Source organism: Calypte anna, chromosome 5 (genome assembly GCF_003957555.1).
Source record: "Calypte anna isolate BGI_N300 chromosome 5, bCalAnn1_v1.p, whole genome shotgun sequence".
In the NCBI taxonomy this organism is placed as follows: Eukaryota; Metazoa; Chordata; class Aves; order Apodiformes; family Trochilidae; genus Calypte; species Calypte anna.
The window spans coordinates 8192502-8212557 of NC_044250.1; the positions used below are offsets into that span (position 1 = coordinate 8192502).

At 38.0% G+C, this 20056-nt stretch overlaps 1 protein-coding gene across 1 annotated transcript in view; it reads right to left on the reverse strand.

Annotated features, from left to right (window-relative positions):
* LOC103538468 (F-actin-monooxygenase MICAL2) overlaps positions 1-20056 on the reverse strand; it is a 107049-nt gene that overhangs the window by 36765 nt on the left and 50228 nt on the right. The window contains exons 13-24 of the mRNA XM_030451533.1: positions 18897-19096; positions 18266-18378; positions 14285-14356; positions 13579-13728; positions 12469-12573; positions 10778-10996; positions 10454-10555; positions 9707-9838; positions 4925-5032; positions 2833-3019; positions 2041-2129; positions 1623-1716 (exon numbers count right to left, since the gene is read on the reverse strand). Coding sequence (XP_030307393.1) covers positions 1623-1716; positions 2041-2129; positions 2833-3019; positions 4925-5032; positions 9707-9838; positions 10454-10555; positions 10778-10996; positions 12469-12573; positions 13579-13728; positions 14285-14356; positions 18266-18378; positions 18897-19096 — 1571 coding nt within the window. The remainder of the gene's footprint in view (positions 1-1622; positions 1717-2040; positions 2130-2832; positions 3020-4924; positions 5033-9706; positions 9839-10453; positions 10556-10777; positions 10997-12468; positions 12574-13578; positions 13729-14284; positions 14357-18265; positions 18379-18896; positions 19097-20056) is intronic.

Sequence of the window (20056 nt, forward strand, 5' to 3'; positions counted from 1 at the left end):
CTTTGGTATTAACTGAATGCAACAATATTTCTTATTTTTTAGGACACATTTTTTGGCTAGAAAGAAATGTTACAGATGCTTTTAATTTTAGACTATACATATGTTTATGTATTTACCTATTTCCTGGTTAACTTCTGAACTGAAATATTTAAGTATTTGGGAGGCAGGGAAACACACTTACCTCACATTGGCTAACTGGGCTGAAAGTAAATCAGAATTTGGGATGTTGATGTCTCCTGGCCTTTAAATGGGTTATTTAACATGCCCTGACACCTTCTGATTAACACAGACCTTGTTGAAAGACAGCTGAAAGACACTGACTTTAAAACTCCTTCGATTATAGAATTTCACCTTTCTGCCACCAACTTTATATGCTGAAATTAGTGAAATGTCCAACTAAGAAGTAATCTCTGGTAGAATGCCTTTGTAGGATTTTGTTATTTGTTCTAAACCTGTATTTTTAAAAAATACAAAAGACAAGAGAAGCAGTGCCTACCCAGAGGCATAACAGCAGAGACTTTAGTTACAGATGAGTGCTCCCTAAATTTATATTCCTTGAATTGGCCACCTATTTAGGAAGCCTTGATTTGACAAATAAGTCAGGTCTAATTACACTACCAGTTCTGTTGCGTTTCAACCAAGCCTTCACTCAACTAAGATTTTATCTTCAAATTTATTCAAAACTGTAAATAAATTTGTAGTACAGATTATACCCACTAGCAAAAAAGGGTATCTATCACTTCTAAGAAATGTAGAAGGTATTACTAGGATCAATGTGAATTAACTACACGATTATTATTTTTTTAACATATTCATGCACAGTATAAACCTCATAACCCAGAGGAAAGATGGAAGCAAGGGGGAAAAAAAGGATGCGCCACATTCAGGTTTCAAAACCCAGTCATTTGTCATAAATATTCCTCAAATATCTGAAAGAACACATGTTCTTTCTTGGTCTAAGAAACCAACAACAAAAACAAAGGGGTGGGACACATAACAGGAAGAATGGTTTTAAAATGTACCACCCCCTTAATGGTCTGATCACAGAATAAAACGGGGGTGAAGGGGGAGGAATTTACAAAATATCCTTCATCAACCTGTGTTCTGAAATGTGTCTGGACATTGCCCTTCATGCTCTAATATACAGTACATTTTATACTGAAAATTTTGATTGCACCTTGTTTGTATAAGAAGGAATCCATCGTTCATGTAACTCACACATTAAATTGCATGAAAAGTAAAAAACAAAGAAACAAAAAAAAACCTCAAGAAAATAGTGAGGCTGTTCATTTTGAAAATCTGAAAGGCACAACTGAGGAAGACACATAGAAGAATTTAAACCCTACAGAATTTTTTCACCCACTCAAGCACGTTTTCAAGTGATAGCTCTGCTTCCCGGTACATATGAGTAAGTACCTCTAGAAGAGCACAGAGGAATGGCACACCAAGGCTCAAGAGTTCGTACAAGTAGGTATAGTTATATGCATTGTCCCTGAAATGAAGATTGGTAGCGTGCAGAAAACCATGCATCCAGTTAGACAGGCGTCTGGGAATGTCAAGCAGATCCCTTGTCACCCGAAGGGGCCAGCTTAGTATGCCCCTAAAGAAGGAAGTCAGGATACCTGGGGACCTGTCCTCTGGACTGCTAGCAGTAGACAAGGTGCTTTCTGTGGTGGTCTCTGTGTGTTCCTCTTTCTTCCATGCTTCTGTGGCCTCCTTATATAAAGCATTAAAAAATGTGTTAAATATACTCCTAGAAAAGGAAAGTCCAGTTCCTGTACTGTTTTCAAGTTTTTATATATATATTCTTTTCCAAACACTCAGTTCAGCTTTACTTTGTACAGTTAATTTTCCATTGAGAACCAAACTACAAATACACCAATTCACACAATCAGGAAGTTATACTTATTGTTGATTTTACTACTTTTGGACATGGGTAGAAAACATTTCTCACACACACATACTTAAACAAATACTGCATGCTGTTTCACATAAAGCTGCTTCAACTTTTCCTGCATTAGTAATATAACCAATACATACCTTTCCCTGAAGCTGTAATGTTGCTCTTCTCTTTCTGTGTTTACTGCTGATTTTGCACTGCTTAAAATGGGCTTTACAATAAAATTTACCTACAAGAGAAAAAAATAAATTATATAATGCTTTATTTATCTGTATATGGACTGAAAACTGACTGTTGCATCTATGAAAAAGATGAAATCAGGGAAATTAATGGTTGGGCAGAAAAAATAACGGGAAACTTGCCACAACCTCTGAATAGCTCACAGCTCTGGGCTTCTTTTACAGTGCAAAGATCTACACACTTGTTAAATAAAGTGAGGTCATTTATACACCATACTGATTTAAGATTAGTGAATAGCAGAAGACCAAAATTCTATATATACCATGTCACAAATCAAAATAAGACATCAAGCAGCAAAAAGTCAAATAATCAGTTCAATAAAGTCCTTACAGAAGATTCTCTGGACTGCAATTGAAGCAACTTGGGCCTTGAGTCTTTAATCCTTTCTATTATCATTGTAGAAAAATCACCTTTTTTCCCCCCTTGCTTTGACCTATGGTCAGACAAACTACATCCTGGTCATTTGATTTGTTTTCCACTGAGGATTTTTTCATCAAAGCTCAGGACTATCATAATCAGATCGAAAGACCAGAACTCTAAGTACAAGGAAGCAAGGATGAGCATGGATGCGACAAGAGACTTGGCAGATTTCCTCCTGCCTGAGCTACTCAGCCAGATCTTTTTTTCTTGTTCCATTAAAAGCATCAATGCTCAGACAACTTAAAATATTCCTAAAACAGTTCCTGTATTACCTTCTTCAACATCAAAGGCATAAATTCCTAAACGGAGTGTTGTAGAACATTTTTCACACTTGAAGCATTCCCTGTGAAAGAAGTGGCCTTCTGCGCTCAGCCGCTCCATAACATACACCCGTTTTTTGCAGAAATAACAAATGTCACTCCCTCCAATAGACGGAGGAAATTCTTTTCGCAGAGATCCCTGTTAAAAGATAAAAATAGAAATGCACATAAAGATCTTGCATTACATCCCGTTATGGATTCTTTTTAAGAGGGCAGCTGCTTTAGCTGCTCGAAGTTTTACACAGCCTCCTCCACACACAATTAAAATAAGCATCAGTCAGCTTCTTATTACTCATTTGCTGCAATTCTATAGGTTTATGCAGCCATTCATAGATAAGGTATCACAAAGAATTTAGGGAGCATGTTTTCAGCTGGACTTGCACCCAGCTTCCCTCTGGGAGTTCACTGACATTTCGTGTTTACTCAGGTAGGAGAGGAGCAGCAGCAGACCTAAATACTGTTCTACCACCCTGCATGATGCTGGCTCAGGCCCTGATGTCTCAGGGCTGCAGGCACCCATGTTTCTCAGACAAGGGCAAAGACAGACTTTGCCAGCCTCAGACAACATGTATTTAGAGCTAAGAAATCAGACATTCTGATTCAGTTCAAACACAATCTGGAGGAAAACACAGGCTAGTTCTTTCAAGTTCAGAAAGAAAAAACAATAGTCTTGGAGTCTGGTGTCTGAACTACCATTTCCACCTCTGAAGACATGCTTCCTCTCTCAGTCATGTTCCTCCTGATGCCAGGCCAGGACGGGGCTTGGTTTGTTTTAAAAATCAATTCCATGCCTCCCATAGATATTCAGAATATTTCTATTTCACTGGACTTTAAAGTAGGATTCATATTAGCAGTTTCAAATAATTTGCAAAGCTTTTAAATTTGGGCTGGCTGTTAGCATTCTTTCCTTGCCACAGATCTCATCCTCTCTGCATGTACATACAAAAGTTACAGAAACATACATTATAAATGGATTAGATGCCACTTTTCTTATTAGAGGCAGGTATGACTGCATTACTTTGCGTTACTGTATTCTACTAAGTTATAGATGGGTACAGACAAGCATCCTGTCTCTACCACAGCTGCTGCCATCTCCTTCTCTTTCTCCCCCCACTGCAGGGGAGGGACCACATGTGGGACAGAGCAGGCACAGGCTTGCTGGAATCCAGGCACATTCAGACAGAGGACATACAGTCCACATAACTGATCTTTGCCATCAAAAGGCAGCATCAGAACATTTTTTTTACTGTTAAGTGCAAGCCAAATTGTTGTTGTGAGTCACACACTTGTGGTTAAAAGTTAAGAATCCTCTTCCATATCTGCCACGAGTAACCCATTTTTCTGTGATGGATCATTTCAGAGTACAAAACTTTCAAATGAACAACCATGCAAATGGAAAAACACACAACTGCATTCTTAAAAATATGATGTTAGTAGAACAGGCCAGATAGTTACAATGAAGTGGAAACAATCGGAGCTTAGTGCTGGCTAATGTGTCATCCCCACCACACAAGACCTTCCTTTACTTCTCAATACCTGACACCTCTGAGCAGTGGAGGCAGGAGATGGACTGTGAGGAATGGGGCAAGAAGCTGTAGCTCTGTCCAGAGATCACTTCTGAATTCAGCACAGAACAGTGTGAAAGTTTTAAACATGTCTCTTCAAAATGAGGCATGGTGATTCAGCATTTGTGTGTTAAAAATAATTGCATAAACATGTACTGTACAAAACTTTCCTTAGAAGCTACCTTGATTAATATGTCTTTTGTCACTAATTGTAGCAGTAATTACATTTAATAAAAGCCTCCTGAAGTTTTAATTCATACAGGCAAATAAGAAAAATATAAATAGAAGACGTGGTGAGCAACATTTCCAGCCCATCCACACATCAGCATGTTTTGCCAATATGTATTAGATTCCTTAATAAGTGTTAAACTAAGACATTTCATAATGCTTAAAGTGCTCCACAGCCAGGGTCTTAAGTGGGGATGAGATTCTGGAAACACCACTCTCAAGTTATTCTTTCTTTGTGAATTTAGTCTTACCAGTTCAAGGGGGGGAAGCTGTGGCTTGGGTCTGTGATCATTCACATACAGATTGACAAGAACTTCAGCCACAGCTCCAATTGCACGTGAGACCTTTCCTACAGTCATCTAACCAGGAATGGGGAGAAGATGAAGAATAGAAGGAGGAGATATAATTATCCTTAAAAAGAATTTAACAAGAAAAGGACAAGAATGACTTGAAAACATGCAAATAATTAAAAAGAAAGGCTAGGAGAAAGAACAGAATAAAGTCTAGCAGAAAAAGTCTAGTATGGTCCAGCTGGCAGCCACCGAAGGCTTCTATGCAGCCCACACGCTTCTCACTGCAAATGATAGAGAAATAGCTGCCTGGAGCAAATGCTGCTCCACAGCACAAAGCCTCCTGCTTTGTGATATTCTTCACTTTGATGTTATATTTCAGAATGAAGATGGGGAGTAACACATTCCATTAATGGACCACAAACCATGGCATTTCAGGATTCATTCTACAGAAATGCACAAGAAGTCACACACAGAAATATTTTGTTGATGCTCACAGAGCAACCATTACATGTCATTTTAGAGAAAATGTTTATAAGGACATATTACTGGTGGAAGATCACTACTTTTTGTCCTTACAGTATGTGGTTAGTCAAGAGGAGTCCTTTCAAATGCCCTTCAATCACAAAACCAAAATATCAGCACAGGATGAGAATTCACCAGGCTGACCACTGACCACCACAAGCAGAAATCTGCAGAGAACAGGAGGGATGAGGAGTGCAAGTGCAGTGCTGCCCTTCAAGGCTTTTGTGACAACAGCACAACCACTGAGCAACCCCCTATATATTCTCTAATACTCACTCTGCTTATGGACAAGGACTTCTATAACATCACTACTTATTTAATCATGAAAGTTTAATAAACTCCAGATGCAGGAGATTAGGTCTGACCCCAATCTACACACATTGCTTTAGAGAAGCTGACAGCTTAGCTTAAGTCAACAGCACACAGATCTCTGCCTGTCTGATGCTGCTCACGTACCCTAGAAACTCAGCATACACATAATAGGTTTAATATTTTGCTCATGCACTTACTAACCTTGTGGCTACTGCTGTACATGAAGTCCCAAACCTGTGTGCAACTTTGTAGTTCTGGTGCTACTCTCAGTATGTACCAGGCTACTGCTCACAATTCAGGTAGGTTTATACCAGTAGCTTTAAATATTTTGCTGGAAAGGAATCTCAAAGAGTTCCCTTACATGAGGAGACTCAAGAAACAACCAAGAAAACACTTAAAAATGCCTGTTTGTGATTCACTGAGACTATCAACATGTCAATGACAATGTTGCCAAAGCCAGCAGGTTGATCAAGGTGGTTATTAATGTGGGAAGAGAAAGCTGCCTTCTGTATTTCCTTGTGCTCCTGTTTAGAACACCATAGCCAACCAACACGTAAGCCTCAGTAGTATTTCCATAAAACAAAGGAAATACGTTCTCTGCCTCCAAAAACATACCATGATTCCCCTTCGTTGTTTATATCCATAATGATTTTCCATGTCTTTTTTTTGCCTCCAGGGTGATCTATTTATTTTTAGTACTACCTGCTACATATATTTTACCTCTGAGATAAACAACATTTGAGTAATAAGTTACTGTGTATAGGGAACACCCAAGCCCTGCTTACTACTAGTAATTAGAGTCACGTCATTGAATGGAAGTACTTGGGCCAAACTCTGCAGGCAACAAAGCCTGCAAAGATTGCAACATCTTTATTTTTCTTACACTTGTATTGTGTGGATTCACACATGCAAAGCTCAGATGAAGAGTTTTGTGAAGGCCAACCCAACTTTAAACAGAAAAGAGGAATAACTGAAGCCCAGCCTATAATATAATATTTGTTAATCCATAATTCTACGTATGTGAGTTTTGACATCTTATTTGTTAATCCATAATTCTACCTATGTGAGTTTTGACAGCTGCTTAAAGCTAGAAGGTAGTTTTGATTTGCAGACAGTATCACATAGAAGTCAATTCTTAATAGACTGTAATGACTGTAAGTCTTTAAAAGAAACAATATGCTTCCACACTTCTACAGCCCTCCTTTCAAGTCCTCGTTTCAGAACTGAGGCTTACTAAACAGGTTTCTGTAATAAGACAGTAAGACTTCTTTACCACCATTTTCAATACACCTACCACCATAACTAATACTATTCTGATGAAAATTTAAAAGATCTGTAGGACTGTCATGCCTGATAACAATCTTAGTACTCACCTGAAATTAAAATGACAGTACTATTTAAAGGATGGGAGGGTGCTGATATTTATAGGTCATACTTCACAGTGTCTTACAAAACTGAAAGACTTCTATTACCTTCTGTTCTTCTGATGGCAAAAAAGCAGGAACATGGACATGAGGCACCTCTTTCTGCTGGCCAGTTAGTAAATCCTGACATATTTTTTCATACTTAAGTCAACTTATCTAGTGATAGCGCTCAGAACAGAGTCCACAAATAAAAATTCTGAGTCCTGTAACCCCACCCTCAAGCTAACACAAAGACAGGCAATTCTTGGTACATATTCACAGCACAGAGGTCCAAATATATTGTTGTATTATCATGCACAGTACTCGGAAATGTGCACCATGCACCTGAAATATTATCAAATTTATTTATATAGCGCTGCCCATTTAGCCAATGTTTGTTACAGAGTAAGATAAAATTTTTGTGTTCTGACAAGTGAGCAATCATAAAAGATAAAAGATGGAAACAATTCAACCAGGAATGGGCACAGACAGATTGTCTGGTAGGAAATCAAGGCATCAGCAGATGTTCCCTGAAAATATAGTACTCTTACAGTGAAAACAGCAGTAAGAAAACTGCTTCTTGGAAAAATTTTGCTTGAGAAACAACAAAAGGTAAACAAGGTAAACCAAAATGTAGCCTGTGTAGCTTGAAGAGGAACAGAACTTGCCAAAGAGAGGTAAATCTAAAATAACAAGGGTATCACAGGATTGTACCAACCTCACAGCACACAAAAAGTATGGAGAAACAAAGTCCTGCACATGAATTAATACTTCACTGGAATAACACCAAGGCAAATAACATCCCTGGGCATAGGCCCAAAGGCCCACTCAGTTCACCCCGTCTCCCAGGCAGGATCCACTTTACTTGCATAAAATAAGTGCACAGTGACATAATCTGCTCCAAAGGGTGCCCATGCTGCAGGCCTGCCCCAGCACCCTGCTCCTTACCATTCAAGGGGCCTCTAGGCCTATCCCCAAGCCTGACCTGAATCTCTGTTTCCATGGTGACCACACATGACCTCTTACTGTGCTGATGGTGGGCAGAGTACAGACACCTTCCTCTTTTCTGCAACAGCCTTGCTCAGATGCCACAACTGACTAACACTGCCTAACTACTCCACTCCCTCTTACTTACCCCTATAGCAATGACAGCAAAGAAGTTTTTTTTAAAGTTTTTGCCTTTTTTATTTGTTTTGAAGAAAATCTACTTAATACCTTTCTCATTGAAATATCTACAGTAATCCATCATCACTTGGGATTCATTTGAATCAGCTTTCTATTACCCATCTGCCTCAAAAGAAAGGCAAGTAAATGTTTGACTGTTCATTAGCAGACCTGCTATTTAAACATTCTCAAATATGCAGTGCCAAATGCACCATATTTAGACATTTGTAATGCTCACACTGTACAAGAGGACCTAAGCAGTATGACCCTACTGATCAGTATGTGAGGCAAGAAGATGCTCATGCATGCAGATCTGCCAAAGAATACCTAACCAGCCAAACTCTTAGCAAAGGAGATGAAGGCTTATTTACTGTGCTGGTGGCAAAACAAGATTTTGCCTCAACTGTGCTGCATTCTGCCATTACCTCTGGAGAGAGCATTTTCAATTAAAGTAAACATGATTGCTCAGACCAAATGTTCTCTAAGAAAAAAATGTAAAATCCTAGTAAAATTATCACTGACAGAGTTTCCATATCATTAAGAGCCTAGTTTTCATATTATAAAGGGTTGTTCACATAGTGTTTGGTTTTGGATTCAGCCTTGAAATGCTGAAAAATATTTTTTTTCTTCAATTAAAATTCTAAAGCATATAGAGTTAGAAGCCAATGTCATCTTACCTTCCACAGGTAAAAACATAGCCCTTTGTAACATGGAGTAAATAGTAAGAACTGAGTATCTGTAACAGTATCTACTGTCAGAGCATGCTTGTTTCCTCTCTGTGAAGTTTGCTGTGACAAAACACTGTGTTCCAGCAATTAATATGCAGAAATTATTTTAAAGTATAAATAAATAAATAAACAAACAAATCGACAATAAAATCAGTCTGTATTGAGAAGTGCTCTTAAAATTCTCAGACATGTCCTCTAGCTAAAATAACCAGTATTGTGCAGGTTTCTCCCTGCAGTTCATACAGAAACACAAACACCACCCAAGAACAACTAACCCAGCCCATATAGAGTGTGAAGCTCTCTCTCTGCTAGGCACGTCTGCAGTATCCAACAACAGAATGTTTAAAATAAGCTGCAATGCAAAGTTTTCAGAGTTAAAGCAGAATTTTTGTGAACTATTTAACTCTGTTCTTTAGCTTTATATCTGAATTATTTTTACTATAACTTTCCTCTTACAAATACTGAAAATTAACAATGAACAAAGTGAAGTTCAATTCAAATGTGGACTATAACTACAACAGACCTACTGGCAGCATCTTCCATCCAAGTTACTTCTCGAGCAGCATTAGCAGAAGTTTGGATTTTAGAGGAAAGATCTGTTAATTAAGTACCTGTCTAGAAGGAACAGCAGGGGAAGCTGAACCAACAGATGATGCAGAAGAGGCACCAGCTGAATCATGAGGCTGAGGGCAAGTGGGAGTTGGGGGCTGAGAATGGGATAAGCCTTTAGTAGGTAGCTTATTCTGTGTAGAGCAGAAACAGGAGAGTTATCAAAGAGACACTGACATTAGCACAGGTTAAGAGAATAATTTCACAGTCATGCATCAGAAAAACAGGAAGATAGTAACTATGATTCTGCTGTTTTCTTTGTTTCTGCACAGAGAGTAGCCACAGAAATAATCACAGCAAAACTTTCACAACAAATGATGTTATTATATTTGGTTTTCTTTTAAAAATATTTACAGTGGGCAGGAAGGTAAATTAATGATGGGAAAAAGCACAACAAAACATAAAAAATGACAGATTGTGCTGACTGAGAGCTACTGCTTACCAATTAATTAGAAAATCTGAGCTACTTAACCACAAGACAAGGTTTATTGTAGCATTTCTTTAGTGCCAAAGTACTCTGACTAGCTTTCTGATTTAGATTTTGTTTTACCTCAATTAAATGATGCAAAAATATATTTTTAAAAAAGGCTTTTACCAATTTTAATGGAATTCAGATTATATTTCATATCTACCCAGGATGAAAGGAAAGATAAAAACAAGACCACTGCAATTTTTTCTACCCCCCTCCCCATGAATTCTTGTATGTCTTCTAACTCAGTACTTTTTCAGGTGTAAAACCTAATATTCACCTTTGGAAACTCCATGTATCCAAACATTGAGGCAAGATGTGCTGCTTTCTCTTTAATGTTCTTTTTATGGAATTCCCTATTTGCTATGGTCTGAGCTCTTCTCTGCAATAAGTGCCAGGTAAGGAAAGATAAGAAAAGAAAGAAAAAGGGAGATTTCTGTTAATGTCACATATATAATCAGACAGCAAGTGTGTAGAAAGACTTTTAATTGCCTTAATATAGCCTAAAGTCGACAAAGAAAAAAAAACAGCATATTTTAGGAAAACAGAGTATACATATAAATATATGCAGTTAAGAGACAGAAAGAAAGAAATTGCTTGTCACCTGTTTCATTTTTTCCTCCAGGTGCTGAAGACGCTCAAGCACTCCAGAAAGTACAAATGCAGCAGAACAGGCAGAGGCGAGATTTTCAGAGGTTTCTGACAGACTGGTCTGGGTATCTGTTTTTTGTACAGTCTTTGCTCTCCTGGCCATATGATCAGACCCATTTAAAGATAGTCTGGGTTCCCTGACCTCGTGTTCACTCCTAGCTACCACCTGAAACTGGGAAACACTTGAAGTGAAAAAAAAAATAAATCTGCTTTCTGCACCACCATGCATTGAATGCAACTTCTAAGGATGCTTCTGAAAGCACAGCACAGTCATGCACAGCTAGAAAAACAATGTTCTCCCAGCTCTCTTTGCACACTATCACTTACACTTCTGATGCTTGTATTCATGCACTGAAATAAATCAGTCCTACACAACTTGTGCAGGTCTTGACATTGCTCTGTAGGTTTGTCTCGTTTTGTACAGACAAATGCTGATGGCATTGGTGTAGAAGAATATGACAATATAACTCCTTCTAGAGTTGTTAGAAATGGTTTTGTGGTGGGTTGTTTTGTTTTTTTTTAGCATCTCATCTGTCTCAAACTAAACTGACAATCATATTGTAATAATACCAACAGCAGTTCTTGGCAATGTTCTAGATCTATTCTAACCCAGGTCAAGCTATAATGTATTGCAGCTTTGAGGAGCTCAGAATAGGTCTTAGAATTTGAATCTTCTTATAAAATAGATTTTGAAGTAAACAAAAGATTTCAACTAAAACTGACCTTCAGTTAGTCTTTTAATGAGTTTTCTACTTCATCCCAGCTGTCCATTTCAATATAATACACAAATTTTGAAAATTTTTTCAGAATTAAAATTAAAAAGCATAATGCCAATCAACTTGCAGTGTGGTCCTATTATTCCAGAATAGCATTCCTGCAACAATTCTTAGCCCACTTATGAATTCACAATCTCATGAGGCAGATCTGCAGATTTATGCATGCAATGCAGATCATATTGCCCTGCAGGCTGCTTTATAAATGCTACTACAGGATATTTACTTCCATTTAAAACTCTAATGTAAAGTGAATATCATTATTACTGGATATGAGATTGCTTTTATTGTTAAAACTGAGAGAAAAATTCAGATAATGTATTAAAAAAAAAATCGCCCTATGTATATGATGCTGCAAAAGAGCTTTCAGCAGAGACTCTTATCTCAAGTTCTACTTGAAGGAACAAAATAAGACCTGGGCATCAATACCAGTTTTTCAGTGTTCAAGCTTTTACCTTAGACATTTCTGCCAGGTGTCTCTGAGTGGAAACTTACTCTGTCTTACCATTAAAACAGCCCAAAGCATCAAGTACATGCACAGACAAATTTTCAGGTACTGCTGTAGAATTTTTTGCATGTTAAATATAGCTGTGTAATGATTTTTATACAATTTGGAGTCCACATGTGATAACACAGAAATCAACACCTATGTTTGCAGCTTTTTTCCTACAGATTTATTAATTCTTTCAAATAGTTTTCTCATCTGGTCAAGCAGGTGTAAAATATCCTTAAACTTTATGGGGTTTCCACAGTTGTCAGATAAAAGTATCTGTTGAGTCTGCAGATTACATACAGATAGAATTCTATAGTTACATAGCTGTAAGAGAAATAAATGGTGGGCTTGTCACATGTTACCCATATGAATTCCTACCTGCCTTTTTGGTTGAGGTGGAAGAAGACTTGAATCCTTAGGCTTAGCAAAGCGAGGATTAGCAGGAGGGCCAGAAGAGAGCAGGGATGGTCTATCTATTAGCTCCTTGTAAAGCATTTTTTAAATTATAAAGACAGAGCAGAAAAAGAACAAGGAAGACAGTAAATAGGATTCAAAGAAATTTGGAGACAGAAAGAAATAAAAATTACTTTTAAAAACATGTTACTATGGTGCTTAATACATTTTGAGATTATTGTCACCCACACATTTTACTAACTCCTTCTACCATCAAAGATATTTATAAAATTCAGCACATTCAGGACTCTTGAAGACAGGTTATGATCTAAAGGAAACACAGTGAGGCCTTCTTCAGCACGGCCAAAGAAACCTCCACACAAGTACCACATGCTGAAGGCTCTGGGCACTGACAAGTAGCTAGGTGGAGTGCAAACAACAGCAGTTCATGGACTAAGAGAGTCATTTGAAACCTATAAAGCATACACTTTTGGAGGACTTAAATATATGAATAAGAAAATGGCTACAAGCACAAAGAATTAAGAACACCACCACCCCTGACAGAACCTCGTCACATTGCACGTTCTTCCTTTAGATCTTCCAGGTGACAGATTCAAACTGCTCTGATTCACACCATCTCACTGGCTAAGATGAGATTTTGATCTTATCATCCCTACCTTGACAGCACAGAATTATTTTTAACACACTGCTAGTCACAAATAAAGATTCCACTGGATACCTAGTGCCATTTATTCATAGAATATAAGAAAAAAAAAAGTCAACTTAGACTTCCACATAAAGCAACAATTCTACAGACTGATTTACTGGCTTTTCTAGCCACTGCAATTCCACTACACTATACTAATACATACTTATACACAATAGTAACACAATTTGATTAATCTATGTTAGTCATTTTTCTTCACTAAGTATTCAAATACTTTTAATTTGCATAACAAATTAAAAAAAAAAATAAATCACCCACTTCAAACACAGAACAGATCCGTTTTTTCTTTCAGAAATCTACATCACATTCACCAGGATGTACTACAATTCAATTTCACAGATTATTTTTGTGTTCTATCTATGACCTACCTGCCTCCGAAAACTTGTATTTGTGGAATTCTCTTCAAACTTTGCCAAGAGTTGAGTTGCCATTGATTTAACTTTATTCTGGTTCATTCCTTCTCTACCATCACCCTGTTCTTTCCCAGAATTTGTCCCTTGGCTTGAAAAGCCTGAAGCCTGCAAGGAAACAAAAAACTATATTTGTCTTGAGTTTAAGTATGATATTCATGAAGAGAAAGATAAAAGCATCCCTACCACCCAAGGATGAAAGGAAATACAGTCTACAATAAACTAAAAATTATAGTTAAAAACGCAAAAGTCACTTAAAAAATATTTTCTTTGGTCCTAGAGCAAAGCGAAAAGCGAACTTGAACTGGTGCTGGTGATGATAAAGCTGAATTGCAAAGGTTATTTATCAGAGAGTAGCTAGACACCAAGCTGCAAGCTCTTCAAACAAAAATGTTTTTAAAATTCATTTGGGAAAAGGAAAAAACCCCAACAGTTACTTGTTTCAGAACAAAATCCCATGTAATTTAAGTAATGCTCTCCTCCTTATAAAGTGATTTAATAAAATTAGCTTTTCTTTAGTGCACACCACAGTAAATTCAAGATTTTAAGGAGAGAGGCTTTTGATTCCACCATGCAGAAAAGGCCAAGCCCTGGTCCCATGACTCCCATGAGCTCTGGTCCTCATCAATGAGCTGGATATGTGTGAACACCACTGAACACCAACCTCCTCAAAGAGACCAAAGAGACCTTTTCGACGCCTTTTGTTAGTCTCCTTTTCTTCTGTTTTCCCTTCCACCTGAAATGATAAAGTCAAAACAAGTTATAAGGATTATTGCAGCAGTTACCAGGTTTACCCAAGCAGTTGCTCCTAGGATATTAACTTTCCTAACTGGGAAAGTGTGGTGTGGCTTCTGTTATACAGGGCATGCAGAGGTGAGCAGTGCCAGTTTGCAAGGGTCCTTGTTAACTTCCACCAGCTCAGCAGTACCATTCCTCATTTGAGAAGCCTGGCAGTCCTTGTGATGGTTATCACATCTGTAAAATTTACCCTGTAAACCCCTATGAGCTCCCACTGAACTCTGATGGGTGAAAATACACTCACACACTTTGCTGAACGCAGGCCCTACAACACTGACGCCTCTTTTTAAATTTGTAATTTACTAAGCACTAGCACATCCTTGAAGGAAAAGCCATCACAGCATTAGTTATTCCTTTCATGTTAATCTACACTGCACTGGTTTCCATATAAATAACAAAATCAAAAATTCTTTCACTATTCCCTCCACATCTCTTAACCTAGATATTTGCATGTAGATCATGTATTTGCAGTGCATCTGTATCTCCTTTTCTGGAGTACTAACTGTCTGCCTTAAAGCCCTGTCTGCCTTGTAAGGTTCATCTCCCCAACTGTGACTTTACATTACAGTACTAAAACAACCAAACTACTTACCTTGTGCTCAAGCTACACATATATTCCATCATTTACTGAACTAAAATTACACAATAAATAATACTTCATGCTAAGTCAGCATGAACTAGCAAAATAGTCAATGCTTAAAAATTTGTATGAGTTCTTATTAAAATCAATCTTGATGATTTGGTGCCATGGAAAAGTTATTTTTGCCTGATGAATGTTATGTTAGGTTATATTTTATAAGCAATAAACTCAATAAACTGAATTCCAATAATTTGCATTTGCCCACGCTGTAACTTAGTCAACTTAAAAAAAAAAAAAAAAAAAAAAAAAAGAATAAAGAGAAAGATCAAAGAATAAAGGCTTCCTTTTTATGTTTTCACTTTTTATAATAAATCATTATGCAGTGAATAGAAGTAATCCCAAACAACTTCTGGACAAACACCAAAAGAATTGAATGAGAATATTTTTATTACTTTGTACACTTTGGTACATAGTCTTTCAAGCACTAGCTCTTAATAAGCTAGCTTTACACTACCTATAATCATTAGTCTACCAGGAAGAGTGAACAACATAACAGCACAATCTATTCTGCATAATCATCTGTACCACATAAAAGCAGAATTTGCCTAAGTGAATGGAGCAAACAAGAAGCTGCATTTCAAAAATCTTACATAAAACACTACTATTAACACATTTACAAAGAAGTGAAAGACAAAGCAATTTTATTGCTTAGCAAGCCTCCAAGAAAAAGGACTGTGTTCTTTAATGTGTAAACACCTCCATTCATTTATTAGTCTGGAGCACAGGAAATCTCAGTTCCTCTCCAGCCAGGCTGACACAGTAGGAGAATGGAAAACATTATCCAGCCATGCATGTGCTGCCAGAACAGCGAGGGCCACACCAGCTCTAGGGCCTCACTTCCTGGTCTCTCACAACCAGGGCCCAGATAAGGATCCCTCTCCCAGCCAAACAAAAGGACAAACTAGATGGTATGGGAAAGTTTAGTGACACAGCTGGTTTTTGACTTTGTGATATACAAGTGCTCTCCACTGTCATACCTGGATAATGCTCAGCACCCCTTTTTGCAGGGGAAAGAACCATAAAACAGAAGCCACAGCCAAACTCTTAAACAGTTGCTTTCTAAGGAGCTTCACTTCCCAGATGGTTTCAGATGGTTATGGCATTCACAAATCTCTGTCCCAACCCAACCAATGCTAAGTGCCATACCCCATTCATGAAAAGACTGCAAAGCCTCACACAAAATGTCTTGACAGTCCCACTTCCCAAGCTGACTTGGAAAACATCACTTCTACTCTCCTTTCAAACAAGTGTGAAACCAGAGGGCCCCAGGTTTCACCTCATGCTTTCATGTAGGGCCAAGAAATAGGTCTCCTGTTATTGCAGAAGGCTTATTTCGTGACAGAAGGTTAGTCATTACTGTATGGCTTAGTAATGGAAAGCTCTCCCTGCTACTAAGAGCCTATTCTGCAAATAACTCATGGAAAAACAACATCACTGTGGTCATAAAAAAGGTGGTTTTTTTTTTCAAAGAAGACACCCACAAGACAAAGCAATGTTTAGTTTGCCTATTTGGTTTCTCACTGCTTGGTTAGGGGGGAAACATGTCACTTGGTTTTGTGTATATGTGGGTGGCAGAGAAAAATTTCTTCCTAACAAGGATATATGAGGTTACTGGGCAATTGACTGTCCACAGGTTTTGAAAATCTTGTTTTGTATGGAAAATATTCAATCTCTAAGTTAGTCTAGGGAATACTTGGACATTCTGGAGCAATTCTTCTAGTGAAAAAATGAAAGGAAAATAATCACATTTCCACTGAAACGGAGAAAATACCAACAAATTTAATAAGCAAGATATTAAAATACTGAGAAATGTAGTGCATACACATACACTTCAACTTTTATTAAGGACAGAATTCCAAAAGAAGTAGGAAATTTGCACGTTTGCAGGAGAACCTTAGTGGTCTCTACATCAGTGTAAATGAAGGAAAAGAGTGGTGGAAGCACTAAGAAGGTGTGTTTAAAATAGAGAAGGAAAAAACAAAACAAAACAAAGGAAAACATAGACAAAAGAAAACAACAAAAACTTGAGACTCATCATAGCTGACACACAGGTTTTTTTGCTAGCCTAGGAAACTCAAAATCTGGAACAGTTTTGCATTAAATTGTGCTTCCGAAAATACCAAAGTTAAATTCACTATTGTGGAACTCTCTGCTGTCTGACTTCTGTTAGTTAATCTGCAGCAGTTGGACTTGAAACACTGCTGCCTCTGAGCCAAGCTGTGCAGACACTTGCCACTTAAATGGAAGTTAAAAAGAAGGTAGGCTTGGCTGTGAAAGCAAAGCCCCTCCTCAAGGTCTCCTTTCAAAAGTGGACCAAGTTAATGAATAGGTAGATGGTGAAACAGTTTATTACTGAATAATTCAATTAGACTAACTTTTAAATTAAATCATATATAATTTTTGAAGTTCTAATCCATTCAGAAACACATAGACAACACTCCTACTGCACAGTGCCCTATCTCTGCCAGTATTAACTCCCATCTCCACACCCCTTTTCAAGGCCCTAGAGTCTTTGATCACAACACACCTGGGCGTGGATGCATTTCATACAGACACAGAAACAGGACATGTCAGAAAATTTTCATTAATAAATGATCAAGAGAGAAGACTGTATCAGTATGACTAGGAGATCATTATCTCAGTCTAGCCAGTCAACCTGCCCACTGTCTGTCACCCGTTGCAGGCTTTATACATCTGTTTCAAAGCTTCCCTGCAGAAACCTGGAAGCATCCACAAACTGTTCAAAGTGCTGCTTTTGTTAAAAACCAGCACTCCCTCCCAATCAGCAAGCATTCTAACATACCAATAACTATTTGAAGTGATATATAGTGTTATGGCTGGATATTTAACTCTGGGAATAGAGAACTACAGTACTATTTTTTTAAAGATAGAAATAGCCCAGAAAAATTCCAGATTTTCCTATCTTAAGAATAACAAACCCAAAGCCCCCCACAAATAAAAACCCCTTACAATTTAGCATTGCACAAAACCTTCTAAAAATCCCTTCAGAAAAATGTCCCAAAAAAAGCATAAAAGAAAATACACATAATAGACCTCGGATCTCAAATATTTCAAGCTGAAAATGACAATTTACAAACAATTTACAAACACACTTTATAAAACATCCTCCTCTTTCTCTCATTTCTACCTACAACCGAAGAAGGCTGGCATGGACAATGGATACCAGTTGTCCCCAAGTACACTTACCTTGGGTACTCGCTTTCTCGGTAAAGTTAAATTGATGTAATTATTAAAGATGAAGTTAGATGATTTTTCTGAATAAAGATCATTATTTTCTCCATTTTGCTTGTCACCAGCATCTGTTCAAAAAACAACCACTTAGGAAATTTATTCAGATTTAATGTACTTTTTAATGTACTTTTTTTACTATGTCTTTTTTAAATACTTTGACTAATCCAGAATTTTCCAGCTGTGTGCTGATAGCCATTATATAAGAAACCCAGGCTAACAAAAGTAAATATATACAATACAGGATGACTTTTTAGAAAAAAAAGAGAAATGGAGCCCAGGAATGGACTCAGTCTTCCTTACCAGAAAAATCACTCTAATGACCTGATATACAAACATGATTTCAAACTGCTCCTGTTTTCTGAAACTACCACAGACCCAGAAAACTCAGGTCTTCAATCAAGTTTTTCCCTCTTTCCTTTTTTAAGCACAAGGTAACTATGGCAGACACAAGCAGGCATGCTCGCATGTCAGAATGGCCTAGCTAGGAAAGGACTTTGGGCCAAGAGCACTACTCAGAAGCACCCTGGATTAACTGCTTTTGCTCCCCAAACTCTGAAGAATTAGAAGCAGCCTGGGTCCAGCTTACCTACTGCCTGCAGAGGTGTGCCCCTGAACAGTTCATAAAACTTGGAAAGGTACATGACCATGCTGAGCTTGTCAGGCTCCCCAGCTGACCCCACCTCCTTCCCTGTGGTCATAGGGGGGATCCCAAACTCCTTCTCAGCAATATCAAATGCCAGTTGGTTGTTTTTGACAACATCCTCTTCGTTCAGAGCATCAAAGTCGCTGCAGAAACAACACAAAGGCATCAGTGGTTTTCTCTCTGTTCCCTTGCCCATTGGAGAGGTGCAGAACAGCATGGGCATTTCACTATGTTAAGGTTACAGATTCTAGACAATGGCAAAGTTAAGACTCTCATAGAAATCCCAGATTTACCAGAAATATAATGTAAGAGCTATTTCACAGAACTGGATTTTGATGGAATCCCAGGAAAAAGGATCCCCTTATTTATTAAGGAATGCAATTCCTCCTCAGAAGTGCTAATAACCCTTTTTTCCTCTCCAAATACAGCTGTGCTACTACAGATTTCACCTGCTAGCAATTGACTTTCTAATTGACTTTTCTAATTTTGTTTAGTTCTATAAACCAGCAAAGGAGTAAGTTTAGGCCAGCATTTTATGCAATAAAAATGTTTTGTGTGCACACACACACATGCACAGACCCTACATTTCTTTTTACAGTGTTACAGTTTGAATGAGGACCTCCTGTCCATGTCATACCCAGACTTAGCAGTGGCCTACAGTATATCACACATTAGAACTGTTATCCATTCTCTAATCCATTTTCTATGGGATCTATTCTAAGACTCTGATCCATTGAACAGCTTCCAAAATTCATGATTAAAATAAACATGTGAATAAATTACAAAGTTCCAGGCAGGGTAGTGCTTTGTCCTCATAACAAACATGGGTTTTTGAACCCCCAAAGTATTTCTCTCACCTGCTCACTCTGCCTATTTCTGGAGCCAGGGGGCTGCAGCCAGCCCTCCCCTCCAGCCCTGACCACAGCCCACAGGCAGATGCCTCTCTTGCATCCCTGGTTTTCATCTGACAAGTCCTTCATCAGTCTCATTTAATGCAAAAAGCCAACAAGATGTGAACACAATGTTAAGCAGCAGGAGGTCTGTTAACTCAGAAAGCTCTATCAGCATTCTAGCAGCAGGGCTTAAGAGACAAAGAGACATGC